This window comes from Myripristis murdjan, chromosome 2 (genome assembly GCF_902150065.1).
Source record: "Myripristis murdjan chromosome 2, fMyrMur1.1, whole genome shotgun sequence".
Lineage (NCBI taxonomy): Eukaryota > Metazoa > Chordata > Actinopteri > Holocentriformes > Holocentridae > Myripristis > Myripristis murdjan.
The window spans coordinates 2,564,540-2,586,696 of NC_043981.1; the positions used below are offsets into that span (position 1 = coordinate 2,564,540).

The window sequence follows — 22,157 nt, forward strand, 5'->3', positions numbered from 1 at the left end:
TGCATATCAGAGCAAAAACCAAACCATGAGGTCAGAGGAACTGCCTGCAGAGCTCAGAGACAGGACTGTTGCAAGGCACAGATCTGGGAAAGGCTACGGAACATTTCTGCTGCACTGAAGGTTCCCAAGAGCACAGTGGCCTCCATCATTCTCAAATGGAAGAAGTTTGGCACAACCAGGACTCTTCAAAGGGCTGGTTGTGCCAAACTTCTTCCAGAGACATCCATCTCTGCGGCCCTCCACTGATCTGGGCTTTATGGCAGAGTGGCTGGACGGAAGTCTCTCCTCAGTGCAAAAGAGGAGACGACAGGAGAGGTCAGGGTTGAGGGAAAGCTGAATGGAGCAACGTACAGAGATATCCTCAATGAAAACCTGTTCCACAGCACTCAGGACCTCAGACTGGGACAAAGGTTCACCTTCCAGTATGACAATGAGCCTAAGCACACAGCCAAGACAACACAGGAGTGGCTTAAGGCTGAATTATGCTTCCGCGTAGGAAGAGCGTACGGAGGTTGTGCGAAGCTTAAGGCTGAATTATGCTTCCGCGTAGGAAGAGCGTACGGAGGTTGTGCGGAGCTTACGGGGGTTGTGCGACCGCCGCAGAGCCTTGCCGCGCGCCTCCCAAAAATTGTAACTACGCGGACCCTCCGCAGCCCCACAAGAGCTGTGATTGGTCCGCCGAAGTACACTATTTCCGGCATTTCGTTGCAACCGGCATCACATTCCTGTTGTTGTGCCGTCAGCGCCGTTTTTTTTTTTTTTTTTTTTTTTAAACTGTTGTGTCTCGACTCGTCGGTTGTGTTTGAAAACTTTGGAGAGTGCCCGCACCTATACGACTCGTCCACTCGCCACAGAAGAGCAGCGACCATACGTCACAGGGTCTACGTTGGTGGGAGGAGAATTGCTCAGTGTGTTTGCAGAGGTATGTTGGACACACACGCGCTGCGTAGGAAATGCGTGCTTCGCACAACCCCCGTACGCTCTTCCAACGCTGAAGCATAATTCAGCCTTTACGGGGGTTGTGCGACCGCCGCAGAGCCTTGCCGCGCGCCTCCCAAAAATTGTAACTACGCGGACCCTACGCAGCCCCACAAGAGCTGTGATTGGTCCGCCGAAGTACACTATTTCCGGCATTTCGTTGCAACCGGCATCACATTCCTGTTGTTGTGCCGTCAGCGCCGTTTTTTTTTTTTTTTTTTTTTAAACTGTTGTGTCTCGACTCGTCGGTTGTGTTTGAAAACTTTGGAGAGTGCCCGCACCTATACGACTCGTCCACTCGCCACAGAAGAGCAGCGACCATACGTCACAGGGTGGGAGGAGAATTGCTCTGTGTGTTTGCAGAGGTATGTTGGACACACACGCGCTGCGTAGGAAATGCGTGCTTCGCACAACCCCCGTACGCTCTTCCAACGCTGAAGCATAATTCAGCCTTTAGGGACAACTCTGTGAATGTCCTAGAGTGGCCCAGCAGGAGCCCTGACGGTCCCCGTCCAACCTGACCGAGCTTGAGAGGATTTGCAAAGAACTCCACAATCCAGGTGTACAAAGCTTGTTGCATCATACACAAAAAGACTGGAGGCTGTAATTGCTGCCAAAGGTGCTTCAACTAAGTACTGAGTAAAGGGTCTCAATACTTATGCTAATGTGATATTCCATTTTTTTCTCTTTTAAATAAATTTACAAACACTTCTACAATTCTGTTTTCACTTTGTCATTATGGGGTACTGAGTGTAGATTAATGAGAGAAAAAAAATGAATTTTAAAGATTGTAGCGTCAGGCTGCAACATAACAAAAGTGAAAAAAGTGAAAGGGGGTCTGAATGCATTATACACACACACACGCACGCATGCACACACACACACACACACACACACACACACACAAACAAGTGATTGGTTGTTCAACTGGTTTTTCTAACAGTGAAGACTCTTAACCCAGAGAAATCTTTTCAAACCCTCAACTACTGTTTATTAATCCCTATGGGGATTAATAAAGGTTAACTTCATTTAACTTAAAACTTGTCCCACAACTTGGGTCCCACAATGCAGTAAAAGGAAGGCGTTATGGAAAAGGAGAGGTTATGCAACAAGCCTTGGAGCACAGGTGTTCCCTCCACATCCTGCAAAGCCTTCAGGCTGTGGGGGCTGAGGGCTTGTCTCTTATAGAAGATTTTAGCCGGGACAAGAACTGACATCCCCCCTTTCTTGTAAAGAATTTCAAATTTTTGAAGCTCCCTCTCTTTTGCCCTCAGGATTCTGATATGAGAAGATATTTTTGTTTGTGTTCATTATGGAACTCTCTAGGTGTCATACTTGTCAAATCAGTCAGTCCTACATATTTTTGTGTAGCAGCTGTGCCTGCTGAATTAACCTGAGCAAATTCACATCAAAAACAACTGAAGTGCAAATTCATAAGAAATGAAAGCATAGCAATAAATGAGTAAAGTTACCAAAAAACAGAAAATTATTAAAATCGAGTTAAGAAAGAAAAGACAAAAAATGAAAATCGAAAACTATCAAATTACAAGAAAACTTTTATTTACAATTATTAAGAATATATACTGACTTTATTTGGTGCACCTGCACAGTCTGCTGTCTATAATGCTCAGCTTGTCTTGTTGTCACAGTAATAGAGGTGTTCATTCAGTCCTGTGTTTGACATTGAGCTCATAGTTAGTGCTGCTGTTCGACTGGACTGCAGTTTACTGACAGCTGTTTCTAATATTCTGTCCCCCTCCCGAACTGCATTAGATTGGACAGGTGGACCTGAGGTGGACCTGAAGCGACCATCATCTCAGCGATGCTGGATTTTTGTGTTTAAATGCTGGTAAAAGCATTTAAATTACAGCATTTAAAGTAAAGAAAAATTAAACTATTCTCCATTTCGCTGAGAAACCTTTGGAAGCCCCTCAAGGACGCCTGTGGATCCCTGGACCCCCACTCATCCACCTAAGGCAAAAATAGACACTGTTTCTAAGATATAAGGTGGTAAAGTTGCATACCAGTGTTGAGTCACTTGCAGGTAATTCTCTTTTCCAGTTACTACATGTAGTCAGTCAGACAAAAAACAGATGTTGAAAAGTTCTATGGTCAAGAGGTTCTATAGCAGTCCAATGGTAAACTCTTGCAGTGGTCTGTTTACATTGTTGTGTGTCGCTGGTTTCTATACTCAGGGAATTTGATCTCAAGACAAATCCTTCCTCTCTGAGACAGACGGGCTTCTCATATTTCATCAACACTATGATTACACACAACAGAGAGAGAACAATGGCTAGAAAAGGTCCAAATAAAACATACTGTATGTCTGTCATGATGGTCACCATGTCAGACTAGGCAATCATAGTGCCATGAACTCCTGCTGTGTCTTGGTTGGGAGACACTCCAAGCAACACCACAAGCAGGACCCCACCAAAAGTGAGTGCCACCTATTGCCACCCATGTGAAACCCCCACGTCTACAGCTGTTTTCATCTGGATCAAACAGTCATAAATACTAACCTTATGCCAGTAGTAAAGTGGTGGAAAAAAGTTTTCGGACACCCTTAAAATTTTACACAATCTCACAATCTCAAATATTAACATGAAATATTTGTGGAAAAATCTTTTTTGTGTTTCAAAGGGTGTGGCTGCATTAGACAGATACAAACAAATACAAATTATATATTTTTTTGTTTATTGTTTACAAGAAAAACTAACAAAACTAAATTCTTGACAGTGTAATCTTTATCTTCAGGCGTGTTTCCTGTGTTAGGTTCCTTGTTTTAGCCATTTTTGTGTCTGAAGAACTTTCAAATGTGCTGCTTTATATAGACACCAAGCTTGGCAACAAAAATTGTGTCTTTTAATACAAAGAACGACCTTCATCACTGGTACCAAAATGACCCAATACTCAAAATTTCTTATGTATTTTTATGGAACCAATCAATTTGAAGTTTTTAATGGCTTTTTTAGGATTTGTTTAGTTATTTTGGCTGTGACTGTACTAAAAGAAATTGCACCTGAAGACTTAAGAGTGATTTGTTAATGCAATATTTCACAAATGCATTGTCTACCACTGTAATAGCAAAAGTATGCCGTCGAACTATAATTTTTCTTGTAAGCATATAATCACAGTTGTGGCCAAAGAAGTGTTTTGTTTTCACACCACAGAACTGTTGGCTATTTCATTTAACCTGCCACCACGTCTGGTTGACTGCAAAAATTTACCTAATTTACCTAATTTGCTTAAAATCTTAGTCCAAGCACAATATTAAATCAGGGTTCCCCAAACTTTTTTAGGATTTTGTCCTATGGAATCCCTGTGGGAACATAAGCCCTTTGGGACAAAGTTGTAATTTGTGATTCTGGGCTATATAAATAAATAAAATTGAAATTGAAATTGAAATTGGATTCCATAGGACACCCATAGGACACAAGCACAATATTTCTGTTTTTTCTTAATTGCTCCTGTCAGGGAATTCAACACTTGATGACATGAGTATGTGTCGCATTTTATTTCATGAGAGGGCTATTTCAGAGTGTACTACATCTTTGTCAAACCAATACAAACTCTACATCACGTTTGTGCAATAACCAAACCTTACAAAAAATGCTGCATTGTTTATAATAGCAAATACTATACATTTTCATGGACCCAAATTCATCCTGTTTGCTCATGACAATTTTAAGCTACTTCAGTGAGTCCATCAGCATCTTCTTGAGCTTTTCCAGGTCCACCGTCTTCATGATGTTGACCTTGTGCTGCTTTTTGAGCATCTCCACAGGATCCAGTACCATCATGCCTCGGGTGTAGCGCCCCTCCAGCTCCACTGTCACTGCAACCTGGAGAAGGAGGAGATCAAGATGCAAGAAGATGATGTTTATTTGAAAAGACTCTTATGATATGTTGGGACAGTTATGCAGGAATAAAACAGCATTAAGTAATCGTTGTCCAAAAATGAGAAAACAATACCTCATAGCAGCTGTATGTAGGGGCAGTTCATTTTGCATCTAAACTTGCCTGCCTTGTTTTGGGAATTGCGGGCATTACATTACTTTTGATGGTGGCACAAGAAGAAAGGTCATGAGTTCACCAAAGTTGACAGGGTTAATCCTTTGGGGAGCAGGAGGATGCTCAGTGAATTACTTGGCAAACTGTGCATTTCATTTAGAGATACAGTATATTATGACTGTGTACAAGTCAAATGTTTGGCCTGAGGGTGGCGCTAGAGGAAAGGTCATAGGGTCACCACAATGAAAAGGGAATCTTTGTTTGGGGAGCATGGATGCGTTCACCAACAAATATGGCAAGCCCATGATCACATTTAATGCTATCTTGTGTGCAAAATTGACATTTGAGAGCCTCAGGATGGCACTACAGGAGGGGGTTCATCAAAAAAATGATATCCTATGTCTTTTCTTCACCGCCATGAGAAACATCATGTGGTCAAGGAGAGTTTCATAAGGAATCCAAATGCACTGACACTCAGCTCCATAATTATGTGATGGCGTGTTCCAAAAATGTACTACAAAAAGCTCATCTTAGCATTATGTCCTTTCCCTTGGTAAAGATTGGTCCAGTGTGTCCTATGCTAAAGGTGTTGTCATGCATTAAAGTATTAAATAGATGGACTGAGCGAAACAGCCATTCTTAGCCCCTGCCTGTAAGCATGACAAAAAGGAGTTAAAATTCAACAAGAGCAGTTGTTGACCTTTCTCAATCAGGAGCCAGTTAAAATTGCAACACCACTGAGGGTGTATACTGTTACTGCAACAGGACATTACAATTATGCTTATTCTCCTTTTAGAACTTAGTTCATGAATACTCAAATAACTACTAAGCACCTTGAGAAACTATTGTATCATTTTGACTTTGTCCTCGTTTTGTGCTTTTGTTTCCTGAATCAAAATGGTACCTTAAGTGCCTCTCTTTAAAAAGTACAGTGTTTGGATAACTGTATTAGTAGTATTTGTATTACTGTCAAAGAAAGAACTAAAGGGCTAAGGCCATAGATCTTTACCTCTTCACTCTCTGTCACAAATGTGTCGTCAATGGCAGCAGCCATTGCATATGTGTCACAGGAATTGAAACCAGAATTTCCTTCCATCTCTTTAATATTCTCCTCTGTCTGGCTGACCTGCAATAACAAAGCAAAATGAGAAGATATACAGACATGATGCTTATGGTGGATCACATGACATTATAAGCACATTGTAGTTATAATTAGAACATGCTATAGTGCAAAAGTGCAAAAATGCATTCAGTACTTTTGTGGTTAACATTTTGGAGCATTACAGAGGTATATGTATGAGTATGTACATTTTCAGGGAATGTATCAGGCAATTTTACTAATGGAATACTTTACCGAAATGCAATGTAATTTACAACGTAGAGTTTTTTAATGTGCATTGTAAAATACAATAGGGTGGAATTCTAGGTCCAAACACTGATATTTACTTTCTAAAATGTCACTTCATACTCATCTGCACACTCTTACCTTCCTAGTGTAATGAAAAATCTTTTCCATAAAGCGAGCCTTTTCGGTCTTTTGGGCCAACCAGGTGTCACAGAAAGACTGAAGAGAGGAAAAGAAAAGTACAGTGAGTAAAATGTGTATGAACTTGTCATCAAGTCAAATCCAAACGGATCAAATCATTGTTTTGGGGAACTTTACATAGACAATAACTATAGTTATTTGTATTAAGCCATATATTGAAGAAAAGGTGTGTTTTTTCCCCCAGATTTTAACCCATTGTCAAGAAAATAAGTAAGGAGAAGGCCACCAAATATTTTCTGTGTCCCTGGCAGAGAGTGTCTGATGCACATGCTAATTATGCAGTCATCAAAGGCAACTAGCATTATCCTAACATTAATGAATGAGAGGTTGCAGAACTGCAGCTCTAACCATAGTCAGTTAATTGTAATGACACATCTAAACTTGCCAGGCTTGATTAGGGAATTGTTCGTGCAACAAGCACGGGGAATCTGCCGCTATGTAGTGGGAGAGTGGGGGTTGTACATTTTAGCCTGAGGGTGGCTCTAAAGAAAAGGTCATGAGGTCACCAAAACTGACAGGATTCATCCACTGCAGAGTGTGAATGTTCTCACCAAGTCACACCAATAGATTCCGAGATAGGTCATTTGACACTTGGGCCTACAGGAGGTGCTAGAGGAAAGGTGATGATTGCACCAAAATTGATAGGGTTCATTCCTAGGGAAGCATGAATATGCTCAGCAAATAACTTGGTAATCCGTCAGTTACATTTAGAGTTATGTTGTTTGCAATTCAAATGTTTGGTCTAAGGGTGGTGCTAGACAGAGGAATCATCCTTTGGGGATTATGAATGCTCTTATCACATATCATGCCAATCTAAATTACATTTTGTGATATCCTGTGTGCAAAGTTGGCATTTTGACCTAAGGGTGGCACTAAAGGAAAGTCCACGAGGTCACCAGAACTGACAAGTTTCATCCTCTGGGGAGCATAAATGTGCTCACCGCATTTCCCAAATATTTCAAGAAATGTTGTCTTGGAGTTAAATATTGAAAGGACAGATGGACCAACGCAGCCATCCATGTTGTAAGTTCTTCCCGCTGTTGATTTGTTGGAATTTTGTTTGCCGAAGTTATGAATCCATGGAGTTAAAAAGTGATTTCATGTATTACTTCTAAGAATGAACTGCAATACGACAGGGCCTTTGTTAATCTGGTTAGAGGAGCAAAATAATGCATGTTGGCCTATAATAATCAAACATTTCAAAACCTGTTTTTTGGGCTGGTTTTTGACTGCTGTATGGATGGGCCGTTTTTTGACCCCATATAAGTTCAAGAAACTGTTGCAGTTCATTCTTGGGAGCTGCTGTTCTCTCATTATATGAATCACTTTTTAACATTTGGATTTTGGTTGACAAGCACCTCTGTCCTGAGAAAAGATTTCTGCTTTAGTAGCACTGACACACCACTCTACAAAATCGAGTTCTATTATGAATTTGCAGGCCTTAAAGTAAAAGCCACTGCTCATTTCAGTATAGCAAAAGTCCTGTCTTTGGATAGTGGTATGTGCCTACAATCATGTATAGCTATCCATCACAGACACAGAGATAATTTTGGTGTCAATTCTCCTATTACATATTAGGGAGGTTGAGCAAAGAGCCAAGCCTGTCACATGTCTGAGTAGTCCTCTAGGCTTCAAACTGGAATGAATTGTGAGGTGTAATTAACGCTTGTGGAAAAAGGCGTTTTGTCAGTCTTACCCATGGCAGAGCATTCCTGCAGCTAAACTCCCAGGGGGCAATGTAGGTGGGACAATGGTACTGGTTTAACACGATGTATGCAGCCTCAGGATCCGCTACAAAGTTAAACTCTCCACACACTGTGGTGTTACCCCTGGCTAAACACACACACATTAGTTCTTCCTCAGAAATCATTGCAGTAACATGTGAGTAAAATTGACGGACACAGCCAAACTGGTGAATTAAATACAGTTGAATCACAAATCAGAATTTGAAATGCATGACACACAACATACAGTCAGTGTTGCCACCCATGATGTACAGCCCCTTAAGTTTCTCAGGGAAGGTGGGGTCCAGTTTTACTGCCACGGCCAGGTTGGTGAGAGGGGCTGTAGCTACCAGAATCACCTAGAGAAAGAGAGCGTAGCATTTAAAATTTAAAGTTTGGCAGCTATGTACACCTCCATGTAGCATTGCACATCTCTGTGCCCGTTGGACCTGTCACTAGCAATGTTTAGTGTTGCCACTAGGAGGCTCCACTATCTTATTTACGAGAAAAAAATCAGTAAGTCAGAAAGCCAGTGATTCAGTAAATCAACAATCCCACAAATCTGGTTCTTGAACTGGCTCTGTTCAGGATTCCTGGAACCAAAGTACAGTAGTGAACTAGTAAACCATCCTGTGTTTGTACCAGTTTGGAGTGGAACCATTTTTTACAGAGGCATCGCCTAGTCTCTGGCCACTGATTCCAAGTCTGCTGGTTTGCTGGTCTAAAACCCACCACAGGATCAAGAAGTTCATAATTTTTCTCCATATTACCACATCCAGTGCCACTTTTCACTAGGTTCTTTGATGATGAGAACAGCTAAAAGTTAGGTTTGCAAACCAGAATGAAACCAGTTCCTCCTTGGTTGAAAAGGCCTCTAAATCAGTAAGTCAGTGAGTGAGATACCGCTCTCTAAGCCTTGCCCCCTAGTGGTGGTATGCAGTATGGTAAAAATGCACAAAAGGCAAGATATGTGATTTCTGTTTCTAAGAAAGATTCACGTCAACACCTAGTGAAACTGGAACAGCCAGGGCTGTACTTGCTGGAACCTGTCCCTAGCAATGTTTAGTTTTTCATATTAGGGGGCTCCATGTTGGTTAGATCTGAAAAATGTCAATAACTTACATTCAAAAATGTTCTTTGCCATCTATCTAGTGCCAAAATGTGTTGAAATAGGGATTTACACAGTCACTGAAGGGACATGAGTCTGCAGGGCTCCACCCAAACCACACACAGAACCTGACTGAGTTGTGACAAGTCAGGAATGCCCAAAAAGTCAAATGAGGATAGAGCACCAGACTGCAAACATTAAAAACAACAACCAAAAAAAAAAAAAAAGAAAAAAAAAAAAGAAAAGGAGAATCAATGTGTTGCTCAAGGATATTTCAGAAGGGTGGATGCTTATTACAACATTGGATCATCAGCTCAAAAACATTGTTCTTGACTTGCCAGTAAACCAAATGTCTCTTGCTGGAAATTAAAGGTGGAATACATGAATGCATAACCGAATGTCTTTTCTCCCCTCACAAACCCTCAGTTGGTCCCACCTCCCCAGGGTTCTCTTTGACCGTCCTGATCATGGCCATCACAGCTCCCTCCTCCTGCAGCAGCTCCAGGCCTGGAGCGTCTGGATCTGGGGCGTCGCCAAGGCCGTCCTTCCCGTGGAAATCACTGGCATGGATTTTGCGGGCCAGCAGGGGTGCTGCACAGCCACGGTACACTGGAATCTGGTGGTTCAGGATGGGTTTAGGTTCAATTTTGGTCATTGTGTTGTATTTCCAAAAAGAGGGGTGTCTAGGAGCTAAGAATGGATTTCAGCTTGATCATCACGTGTTGCTGAGTTTATGCAACTGGCTTTTGAAAGGTTCTCATAAACCTAAGGATGACAGAATTTCCTGAACCCATAGAGGAACATGCAATACTTCATAAAGTTAAAACCAAATAGCAAGATTTGCACTTGTAAGGTTTGCACATGACAAGAGGGATAAGATGCACTGGTACCATGAACAAAATACCAAGAGAGAGGAAATTTAGCATTCAAATATGGATTCATATTCACTGTCTTTTCTCCACAAACGTAAACAGACACACACAGTTTTTTTTTTTTTTTTTTTTTATCTTTCTGAGGACATTACATTGACTTCCACTCATTTTCTACAGCCTTCTACAGCCTTTCCCTAATCTTACCCAGTGCATGGTTCATCATGAACAATACAGCAGCAAACTTACATCCAGTCTGTTGCAGACTTTCAGGATGCGCAGTGTGTTCTTGCAGACATTTTCCAGGGGTGTGTTACCATGGCAACAAGTAATCCCTAGGATCTCCACATTGGGGGCAGCAAGGGCCACCATGATGGCCTGAGCATCGTCCACTCCTGGATCCACATCAATCAGCAACTTCTTCTTCATCTTACCTGTCACTAAAAGCAAACAAAGGGCCTCATTCATCAGTATCTTCCTAAATTTACTCTAAAGAAAGGTCCGAAGCAAAGTGTACAAGGGATTCATGATATTATATGATACACAGGATTGTTTACACCTGTGTTCTTATTCCACAATCCTTGTAAACTGAAAACACTTTCCACTTGATTGAAATTAGCCCAGGTAAATGTCCTGCCGCTCCTCATAAAGGGACATGAGTCTGCAGGGCTCCACCCAAACCACACACAGAACCTGACTGAGTTGTGACAAGTCAGGAATGCTCAAAAAGTCAAATGAGGATAGAGCACCAGACTGCAAACATTAATAACAACAACAACCAAAAAAAAAACAAAAAAAAACACCTCTACGGCTCTGAAATGAATGTACTGTTGAATAGAGCACAAAATGACTTGAAATATATTTATTTTTATTGTGCAATACAGACAGTCAGGGACACATAAACAGTAGAGGTTATATAATATCCTCTATCTGTGTGTGTGTGTGTGTGTTTGTGTGCCAATGTAATGGCACGAAAGAGGTACGTATGACCGGGGAGCTGAAATCCTTTAGGGTGCAGAACCCAGAGCTGTCATATTTCAATAGTGAATATAGAGCAACAGGAAAAACAGATGGCATTGGATGCCACTACTCGTTTAGTGAGTGCTACATCTGGATAAGGGCGCACAACTGATGAAGAGGGAAAAAAAATCCCAAAACATTTGAGCTCATCTGAGGCAAAAATCTGAGGCAAAAAAATATAAATATTCACACATTACACACACTGGATGACACAGACCTGCAGCCTAAATAAGGAATTTCTTGACTGGCAAATGCCATAATAAATATTTGCCATGTATTCTGATTAGTAAAACTGAGGTTTGGTATTGTCACATATACTTAGTATAAATTGGTAATGTAGAAATTACCAATAACTTTTAAAAAGCTTCTTAAAAAAAATCCTTATTTCCCTTTTAAAACATTGTTTATAACATTGTGTTCTAATGGTTATATCTAACAGTTACGGATAATCTCTATTTTTAACGCAGTACGTTTAAAGTAACCCTCCCAAAACAGTGAAAAGGTAGAAAATCCTTACCTGTTGACTTGGTCTGCACTTGCTCCATGTGTTACTGTCTTGGTTGAGAGGCGAGCTGCTGCAAAGCACCCAGACCTTAGGCTTTTAAAAACCATCAGAAACAGAGGAGTGGCTTAAAAACATCCGTCCGGTTGTGGCACTTTAGAGTGGAAGAACCAGGAAGTATTTATGTTCCCTTTTAAAAACAGAGCATTTCCATGCACACACACCGATAGATCCAAAGAGGAATTTGACTTTTTTTCTATATGCATGAGGGGGATGCCATGTTATGTTAATGGTCTAGTCACAGTATTTGTGATTACAGGTTGGAGAGGTGTGTTACATCTGCCCCCATAGCTCGCTCGGACTCCATATCTCACTCTTCCCCGTAACCTGTTGTCACTCCCCACTAGCTGGTTTTCTAAAGAAAATACAAATTAATGCAGATTGCTATCAACATATGTTTATGTGAATTCAAGGTCATTCAAGGTCCCCCATGCCACTGACAAATCAGCAGTCTGTATTACCAGAGCAATTATTGTGGCTCTGTGATAGTTGTGTGAGAAATGAATAGGCCAGTGATTGCTGATGAAGGGGCGGTGTTCCCTGTCAGGTGATCCACGACCCCACACCTGCTCAGAGCAGTTCAGCATTTCACAGAGCAGCATACGACCTTCCTCATTTCTCAGACGTACGTCCTCGATTCCTTCCCTTGCCTCCTCCCCTCGTGACGAGGAGGCGTGGCGCAGACACCAGGAGAGACGAGTGGAGGCATTTAACAAAATGAGGCATCCTTGCTCAATCAAGCCTCATCATTAGTAACTTCTTCTACTAAATAATGTTGTCATACAAAATCTGAAGAAATACCTTAACTCTTCTTTTAATTCTATTCCACTGTTGCGAAGCACAATAAGCAGGTGTTTACTGATGATGTAGATCTGTCTGAAAGCCTTAAGACCCCTGCCATACAGTATATTGCATTGAAGAAATAGTCTATTGTGGGTAAATAGTTTCAGATTGCTGCAATGGCATGGACACAGCAGATGCATGTGGCACCTGTTAGAGACAAATATTCTGAAAAGTCAAAGGCTGTCAGGCCTCTGATCCATTTTTTGTCCAAACACATCAAAAATTGAAACTCATTGTTAATACTATTTATGTAGGAAAATGTAAATGTATGAACACCAGAGTGTGTAATTCTCAACCTGAACCCTGGCAGGCTCGACCCAATCACACTGGTTCAGGATCAGATTATGTAACTGTTATTATTTAACTGTGGGTGTGAGAGGGTTGGACCTTGCGCTGTGGTGCATAGATCAACCCGAACCTGATCTTGAACTTGAATGTTTGAATGTGCAGGCAGGTGGAGGATAGTCAAAAAGTGGTCAGCTTGACAGTTTGTGTATTTATTCATTAGACAGCTGCTTTCTAGCCAACCGGCATTTGAGGTTGTGCTGGGCAGAATCAGGTAGGATAGTTTCTCAGTTGGAAAAGTGGCGGTCTGGTCAGTGTTGGGGGTGTTCGGCTGGACCAGTGCTTAAGACAGAAGATATGGGAACTGCAAAGGTGTAGTTGTTCCACTGGAAAAACACCGGACTTTTCAGAAGCCCCAGGCTGCCCTTTTCCCATGTCTGCTTCAATGGAATCATACAAGAGTTAGTTCTGACAGAGTGATTTGATAGGACAAGAAGCATTTCATGAGTGGTGATATTCATAAATATGGGTATTGCCCTGGGTATTACATGATTAAAATACATGGGCACCAAACCATAAATAATCTTACGTGCAAGACATATTTTTATCTTGCTGACTCCTTCCAGTATCTTCAGCCACATAACCTGGTGAGGAAAGTTCAGTGAGAGAGGAAAGGAAGATTGTTTTTGTGGAAAGAGCTCCATCTTCTGGCAAGAATGATGCCTACGCGTCAGTATAATTAATAAATGAGATGAGGCAAGTGGTTACAATAATCCTAGACAGCTGCTGGTGTCTTTTTATGCAATTAAAAAAATGTTTGACATTATGAGACATGCTGAGTGACCTTTTGTTTGGAATGCAAAAACCTTGCATTCGTGTCCAATTTGAGAGGTATGGATTCACTGTGCTGGGTTTTCAAACGTTTTCATGTTCTGGACCCCCAAGCCAACCCTCAGTAACCTGCAGACCCTATTTGAAGTGATTTTGCAAGATGGATTCTCATTCATTCATTCATTTTCCAAACCACTTATCTTAGTTAAGGTTGCTGAAGGCTATCCCAGTGCTCATCGGGCAGAAGGCAGGGGAACACCCAGGTCACTAGTCCATGCCAGAGCAGACAGACAAACAAACACATTCACGAATACATCCACATCTTGGGGCAATTTGGGCATGTGGTGATAATTACCTCCACAAAACTTGCACAAAACTTTAGGGAAAGAGTAATCATGGTGCAAGGAAGAACTGATTTACCTTTTCTGTGGATTGTCAAAAATGGAGTGGTGGTGGGCGTGGCCTATCACAAAAGGTGCTTAAGTAAAGCAACAGAAACAATCACACATACATAACTGTTTAATGTTTGAATTTATTAAACCAAAAACATGACTTTGACTCAAAAGCATGGAAAGTAAGAATAAAAGTTTCCTTCGGTCATCTAAATGATGTGAAAATGGCATACCGGTATCTTGATAACTGCATAGCGTTGGCGGAGGTGTGCACTCAACTGAGTGCCATTATTCTAGTTTCCTATCAGTGTGCACTTATAAAAAGACAAACTTGTTTGGCATTTTAGCTCGCTTGTCATTCATGGTTAGACAGTGTCGTGTGGTGACTCTGGCCTCGGCTTGGCCAGGTTGGCCCTGACACGGGCCTGGTCCACAGCATCCAGAAGATTCTTTGAGTCGAGTGCCAGTGTGTGGGCAGCCGCCAGCATCTGCCGCTGGCACTCCTCCTTCAGAGAAGTCACTGAATTCTGCTGGGCCAGCCGCATCTTATTGATCAGCTCCCCTAAATCCTTGTTTAGCAGCCTCTCAGTCCCCTCGATCTGAAATAAAGCACAAGAAATTGTATCACATAAGTGCGGTAACATTTCACAAGTGCATTGTGATGCATTTAAAAGATAATAAGCCTGTTAAGCCAAGAGATCGACTCAAAATTCAAAAATAGTCAATAAGTGTGTCATTTTTGATGCACTTATTGAAATTTGAAAATCGATTGGTTTTAGTCTTATATCAAGTAAAAATCTCAAATTTTGTGTGATTCCAGCCTCACTAAGACACTGAGATTGTCTTCCTTTTCTCCATTTATATCATTATTAAATTCTTTAGGTAATGCAGACAAGAACGACATAGAGAAAACTAAGGCACTTGAGCAAAGCAACAGACCAACATGGATTGACTCTCATATAATCAACTGGAATTATATTTTATATTCCACCCCATAATTTAGGCTTTGTACTTGGCCACAAGAGGGCACTAAACCAATAGAACAATAAAAGTGTAAACAATATTCACATCAAGTGGAAGCACACTAAATCTTGAAAAAAAAGTTTTCAAGATTTAAACATTTCCCAAGATTTAAGCATCTATACTATGAGACAAGCTGGAGGAGAGAGGAAGAGAGAAAGAGGGAGAGAAAAAAAGTTGTGTGACAAATGAAAGGCAAGAAGAATGAGGGAGAATGAGTTAGAAGGAAGAGGAGGCCTACCTCTGTCCTGATGGAGTTGTGCAGGGAAGGAAGGATCTCGTCGACGCTTTGAATCAGACTGCGAAGGGTGAAACCCACCGTCTGAGAGTGGAGGATGGAGGGAGAGACGGGTAAAGGATGGAAACATTATCTCATTATGTCATGGGAGCAAACAACATTTTAACACAATGTATGAGAATAAAACCTCCCATCCCTAAAACCTCTATGAAAACATAAATAACATTAAATAATAATAATAGTCCATCTAAAGACCTTTTTTCACAGCAGCCATTTGATATGAATAGCAGGTAGACTAGTAAGGTAAAGTTCTGTTCTATTAAGGTCTAACAGAGCCAGGGACCTGAGGGATATTTCAGAAGGCAGATTTCACAAACTTTAACAAAAACCGTGAACTCCGGGTTGGTTCAGCCAGACTTGGCTTCCTCAGTGGTTCCAGAACAGCTGATTGCAGTAAGTTCAGTCATTTCTGATATGGCTGAACCTAAGCAAGACGTGTTCACGGTGAACTTAAAAAGCCAGCATCAATGAAGCACAAATGAAGGGATTCATTACAACAAGAAATCCAGAGTGTCATATTCCATGCCACTTTAATTGGAAGTTTTAATGCAATCCTATGTGGATTATCAGTATATCCTAAGAAAAAAAAAAAGAAACAAGACAGCAGCTGCAAAAGGGTTGATGAAAAATGCTTCACCAAGTCCGTTCATTCATTTCAACAGTTTAACACAAGATTTGTTCTCCTTTTCAGTTGAAATCTGACGGGCAAAAAAACAAACAAATTTGTCAGCAGTTTGAAATATAAGGACATAGTTGAGAGAAACCAGTTCTCACTTTCTCGCCAAGTAAGAAAAACACATTTTATAACAATTTGCAACTAAGGCTTTGTTTAAACTGCAGGCAAACTGTATTTGTTTCTCAAATCAGATCTTTAAGGCAGACTGTCTCCACTGTATTTGCCAGTGATCAGATAGGATTTGTGTGTCCAGACATCACCAACCTATTTGCATGGGTTGCTGTGGTAACATCAGCGTCAGTAACTATGTATGCTGATGATGCCGCTTTTCAGTGCAGAAGCAGGAGAAATGTACAGCCACTCCCCAAAGTGCCAGCAGGCAATTTATTTCAGCGTCTTGTTGTTCTGTTGTTGTCTTGTTGTTCAGCGTGGATTCTGCTCGGCTACTCTGAGGCACTTCCGTCATTATGAATTTGACATCATCGCTGTGTGTCGTGTTACGATTGATGCAAAAGACATTTTTTGGCTGGCAGTCTGAACAAGGCCTAAGAAACTGATTACTGTGAATAATAATATGGGCTTCACTGTATATTACCAAAAAAGCATGCCATGTCCTTGACAGGTATTTTCTGACCAGAAACTTAGTTTAGTTAGGTAAGGTTAGTTCAAGCTGTGAACATGTTATAGCTTCAGAGTGTAAGTTACCATGGTGATCTAATCTTGCTTCTTGGAATGGAAAATCCTAGGTTTCCCTTAACTCTGGATTAACAAACTCATTTTAGTTTCTGGAGTAGCCCCATGTATTGTTCATGCTGGCTCACTGGATCGACTCTGCTACACTTTAATGGAACAGAACCTTAATTTATGTCATTTGTAACAACTGTGTCTACCTGCTATTTCATGTCAATGTGGCTGGAAAGGGTCTATTCAAGCTATAACACACAAACACAGCAGTGCCCTACTTTGACAGCGTTGGGATACTCAGAGGGGGGCAGTGTGTTGACATCGTTCTTGAGTCGGACCACTTCCTTGACCATCGCCATGACTCCAGTGTAAACCTTGTCATCAGATCTGTCCAGCTCCGCTGTGGGCCGAGGCTGCAAAACAACGACAACACCTGACTGTTGGTTTCTGTCAAAAAGCATTATGTATCCAGTACAATGTTGTAGCCATGCCAAAATGACAGCTTTATGAGGATCAGTAACCTAAAATTACAATATTTTTGTGAGCACATGACTGTTCCGAATTTTTGAGAGGGTTTTTTTTTTGTGTGTATGTGTGTTTGTTTTTTACCTGTGTGTCTGTGGTTGGCTTGGGAGGCTTCTCTGGAGGATCTGAGAGAGAGGGAGAGATAAGCTGAATTTCCATCCAAAATGTTATGGATGGAGATTTATTTCAAGCCCAAAATGACTCCCTCCGCTGTCGTGTTTGTTGTCTGAAAGAGAAATTGCTCCCCAGCTCCTCACTACATCATCATAATACAAAAAAAAGTTTCCATCTCACATTTTGCACTTTAACTTTTGAAAAAGGCAGAAACCACCTGAAGCGAGGGCAAAAACATTTTTGATAAATTTACATTTTTGGAATTTTGCTGTTCCCATGAACCTTTTATAATGTGATGAAAATAAAAATATGTTGATACAAACACTGGTATGTAGAGATAAACTAATAATAATAGCTTTATTTATGTGGCACTTACCAATGCTTCACAAACAAGGAATAGAATAAAAAAGACAAAATAAACTCACTGAACTCATCGTTTTCTTGCTTGGACGGCTGCAAACAGCAGAGAGAGAGAAAGAGACAAAAGGTGTGCAAACTTTAACTGGGAATTCATCAGTTTGACAGGTTTTCACATTGGATGCATTCAACTTTAAAATTAAAACAAATCTACGACTGAAGCTGCACAAGCCAAATGTGCACACTGGCAGCGCTGGATGGTGGTGAGAGGTACCTGATTTTTATAATTTAGGTTTACTGTGAGGACTTGATTATAGATTTCTGGGTAATGAATTAAACTGTGGCTAAGCATGTTGGGTGGAGGTGGCTGGGCTGTTCACACATCACTACTGACTTCAACTTTCTGTGGACAAAGCACTCACTCTCCACTGTTAAAAGGATTCTAAGTTAAATAATTTTTCATTTAAATGTTTTTTTTTTTTTTTTAATATCATCATTATTGGGTGTAGAATACATCTTTTATATTGTGAGACAGAGGCTGTTGGAGGACTGAGTCAAACGATCAGTTTTGCAGGGGAGGTTTTTAGCAGTGAGCGCTACAGCAATTTTAGCTGGGAAAACATTAACTAACATATTGTTGTAGTTCTAGAAAGAGCTGTAGCTCTTTCAGTCCTAACAAGTGTGATATTTTCATTTTGCTTAACAGCTGCTTGGTCTTAACAGGGTCCAGACAATGAAGCTCACCCAGTCCACCCAGCCCTGCTGGAATGGATTAGAGTAGAAAATGCAGCTGGTACAACTCTTTATCTTTATCATGTTTAGTAACTTTTGGGCACTGTCAAAGAAGGATGGAAGAGTAATATTAAATAAGAAAATCACAGTTTTTAACTGGGTTTACCGTTTTACCTTTAAGTTTTATTTTTAAGGATTTCACTCTCACTTAAGGTTCAACTTGGCATGATCTCCTTCAGCCACAGGAAGTCACAGAGACCACACCTAAACATTAAGGTTAAGCAGAGATACAGATACGGACAGAGCCCTCTGTCTGTACTGTGTTTTGTCTGTATTCGTGCATGTTTTCAGGACGCTATGAATGAAATGGAGCAGTACCATTGGAAATTGTGGGGCAGTGTAGCCAGTAGTTCAAGAAAGACCGGTCTCTGAGTGAGACATGACAAAGGAATTTCTCTCTCATCGATAATGTTACATAAAAAATTCTCCATCCTCTTGTTGTGATGTGCCTATTACTTCTCAGTCCACTGCCGTTTACAGTGCCGCCTCACCTTTTTGTAGCAGGTCCATTATTACAACCTCCTCCACTGCTGCCATGTTTGCTGTCAGAAACTTTTGACTCTGTGCTCCCCTCTAGTGGACTTATTGCTTAACATCCATGCCACCGTAAAGGACACATGGAAGTATGTTGGCAGTGACAGTTGCATTGTTTGAAATGTGTAAATACTGAGTATCAGTTGTAATGCTAACAGAAACTAAGCTTGAACACAGTGCTTCCAATAGCACTGAAACTTGCACAAGTACTGACCTTGATGTGGTTTGAATCCTGCTGCACGACAGGATCCTACAGAAAAACACAATTTCAGTCACAATTGAAGTTTAAATTATGCTCTGCAAAATATTCACATTCAGGATGTGTGCGTGTGTGCATGTATGTGTGTGTGAGTGTGTGTGTGTGCATGTCTGTGATCTCTCACCATTTGTCTCTCCTCTTGCTCCAGCCACTCTTTATCCTTTATCATCTCTCGTCTTTGTCTTTGTAAGGTGTCCTCCACTCGCTCTCTCTCTATCTCCCATGCTGGTCTGGTGTCTGTGTATCCTCCCTACACACACAGTCACACACAAACATACAGAATGTCAACACATTAAATTAAATTTGATGATACCAGTCGTGCAAGAGTTTGACAAGAGTATTTTCAGGCCGACATCTATGATCCAAATACAAAACAAAAAATTCTCATTTTCTATTCTATGCTTGTTAGAGTTTGCTTGTTAAAGCTTCAACTGGACAGTATCAGTTCTTCACTGAAATCGAGGATTACAATTAGAAATATTTCAAATACCATTTTTTCCCCCTTCCAAATACTGATTCCGATACCTGAACTTGAGTATCAATCGATAAAGAATACCAATCCGATACCATTTCATTAAAAAAAAAAAAAAAGTTAACAGCTGTGTACTGTTAACCCTGTGTGGATGTACTGTCACTGAATCTAAAGCTTTGCATACTGGACACAGCCTAATTAGTGGAGGAACTTTCCAGTGTAAAATATTGCCCAATTGCTGATTTATTATTATTATTTATTTTTTTTATAACTGCTTGCTGTCCACTGACCTTAGAAACAGTGATGGCTGTTTTACTTGTCAGTGATGAAAAGTCAGGTGAAGTATCCTGTTTTAATGATTTACTCTTACATTTTTTGCAGTGTTTTTACAGTGTTTCTCGTGTGTCAGATCTGTTGACTTTCAGTGCAAACACAGCCACAATGGGATTAAAAAATGAAGAAGAAAATCGGAGATACCACTGCATAGCAATAACTGTGTACAAGGCTTGAAGTTTCAAAATAAGTTAATAACAAATAATAAGCTATGCAGTATCGGATCGGTGCATAGACTCATGGACTCACCCACACCTGAACCAGCATTTTAGGCTTTATTGGAGGCATTTCCTATATTGGTATCAGTATTGAACAGCTCTAATTATAATACAGAAAGCACCTTCACAAACTCAAACTATATCAAAAGAAAGACACAAATAAAGAAAAAAATAAGTGAATAAAACAGGAACTTGATAGTTGCAACTGTTTATTTGCAGCAATTTTTCTTTTATTTTTCATTGAGAACAAATCGTTTTGGTTCAAAGCCAGCAGTTCTGGTGAAGTTCATGCAGCTAATTATTCATGATTGATTGTTTTGTTTCAAGGATAAAATAACGAGATTTATTCATGAATGAACTGAAGATGGAGGAGCACTATTTGTCACCTCACTCCCACATTATGCTTACTCATGCTGTGTTCACACTGTGGCTGCCATACTGGTCAGCATTTTGTGAGTCAACCACCACAGACACAAAATATTAATTTTTTTAATGTCGACACAGACAAAATTTTGAAGGTGTTACTCAGAAAACAGAAAACCAAAGAGGGGTGGTAGATCTATATCTACCAACTATGACAAATCATGTATGCAGAGGACACTTGAGTGTTTGTTCATAAACAAACACTCAAGTGTGTGTGTGTGTGTGTGTGTGTGTGTGTGTGTGTGTGTGGTACCTGCATTTGCACACCTCGACGAAGGGTACTGCCTTGTAGTCTGGATGGCTTTGGGGGAAAAGGGGAGGGTTAATGAAAGAGTGGACTTAACTCTATAAAGGACTTTCAGGTGATATAGCAGACCCTCCTGCAGCTATATTAGAAGTCTTTGGCTCTGTATAGGTAGTTTCTAAATATACAAATTTTCCATCTGGTTTAAAGAAAGTTTGAAGTCTCTCAAAGCTCATTTTCATATCGCAGTGTGTCATATAGTATGTATCTATATGAAATGTATCATATGGTAGTATGGAAACCAATGGCTGGATAAAAGTGAAGAAAAATGATATGGGCGTTTTAAAATACAACTGTTTGCTTTGGGAAAATATTTGCAGAGTGTATATATTTTGTAAATTTTATGCTACACATGCAGAATTGCTGCTATGGTAGATAATGTGTGTGTGTTCATGTATAGCGGCACTACCTTGGGTGGAGGCTCTGTGGTGTCGGAGTCAAAGTGGCGAGGGATGGAGCGTGATCTGTCGCGTCTGTTGTCCACCTCCTGCTCGATCTCCATTTTGTGAATGTCACTATAAAACCAGTAATGGAAACACTGACAACCCGTGTGTAACAAACTGTGTGTGTGTGTGTGTTAGTGTATACTTGTAAATGCTACTTAGAGAGGACCAGAATGCATTTTTAACCAACAGAGTGGGGACTTTTTTGGGAAGTTAGGACATTTTGGCTGGTCCTCACAACTACAAAAACAAAATCTGGCTTTCTGGTTAAGGTTAATGTTAGAATTAGGGACAGTGTGTGTGTGTGTGTGTGTGTGTGTGTGTATACCACAGCGAGCAGACCAGCTGGCTGAAGGTGGGCCGGCGGTGTGGCTCATAGGCCCAGCAGTGTGTGAGCATAGAGTAGAGGTTGGGGGGGCAGAGCTGCGGCTTGGGGAGTCGAACGCCCAACTCCAACTCGTTGACCACCTGTCCGTTCTCCAGCCAGAAGAATGGCTGCTGGGCCAGTGACAGAACCTCCCACACACACACACCTG

The 22,157-nt window shown here is 40.8% G+C and overlaps 2 protein-coding genes across 3 annotated transcripts in view; both read right to left on the reverse strand.

The window, feature by feature from the left end:
• Positions 1–4,451: 4,451 nt before the first annotated feature.
• On the reverse strand, positions 4,452–11,821 carry LOC115370550 (inosine-uridine preferring nucleoside hydrolase-like). Its single transcript, XM_030067600.1, has 8 exons — positions 11,774–11,821; positions 10,486–10,676; positions 9,804–9,983; positions 8,507–8,618; positions 8,232–8,368; positions 6,476–6,553; positions 5,999–6,115; positions 4,452–4,820 (listed from the first exon to the last, which is right to left on the reverse strand). Exons 1-8 carry the CDS (start codon positions 11,799–11,801, stop codon positions 4,668–4,670), a joined length of 996 nt encoding a protein of 331 aa, XP_029923460.1. The 5' UTR covers positions 11,802–11,821; the 3' UTR covers positions 4,452–4,667.
• Positions 11,822–14,312: 2,491 nt separating this feature from the next.
• Positions 14,313–22,157, reverse strand: part of LOC115370521 (protein-tyrosine kinase 2-beta-like) — a 38,952-nt gene continuing 31,107 nt past the window's right edge. For both annotated transcript variants that reach the window (XM_030067558.1, XM_030067550.1), the window contains 10 exons: positions 21,950–22,154; positions 21,588–21,693; positions 21,128–21,175; positions 19,553–19,678; positions 19,384–19,419; positions 17,912–17,939; positions 17,457–17,497; positions 17,126–17,260; positions 15,431–15,511; positions 14,313–14,768 (listed from right to left, as the gene is read on the reverse strand). In XM_030067558.1, the coding sequence (XP_029923418.1) occupies positions 14,535–14,768; positions 15,431–15,511; positions 17,126–17,260; positions 17,457–17,497; positions 17,912–17,939; positions 19,384–19,419; positions 19,553–19,678; positions 21,128–21,175; positions 21,588–21,693; positions 21,950–22,154 (1,040 nt within the window). In that variant the 3' untranslated portion in view covers positions 14,313–14,534. The remainder of the gene's footprint in view (positions 14,769–15,430; positions 15,512–17,125; positions 17,261–17,456; positions 17,498–17,911; positions 17,940–19,383; positions 19,420–19,552; positions 19,679–21,127; positions 21,176–21,587; positions 21,694–21,949; positions 22,155–22,157) is intronic.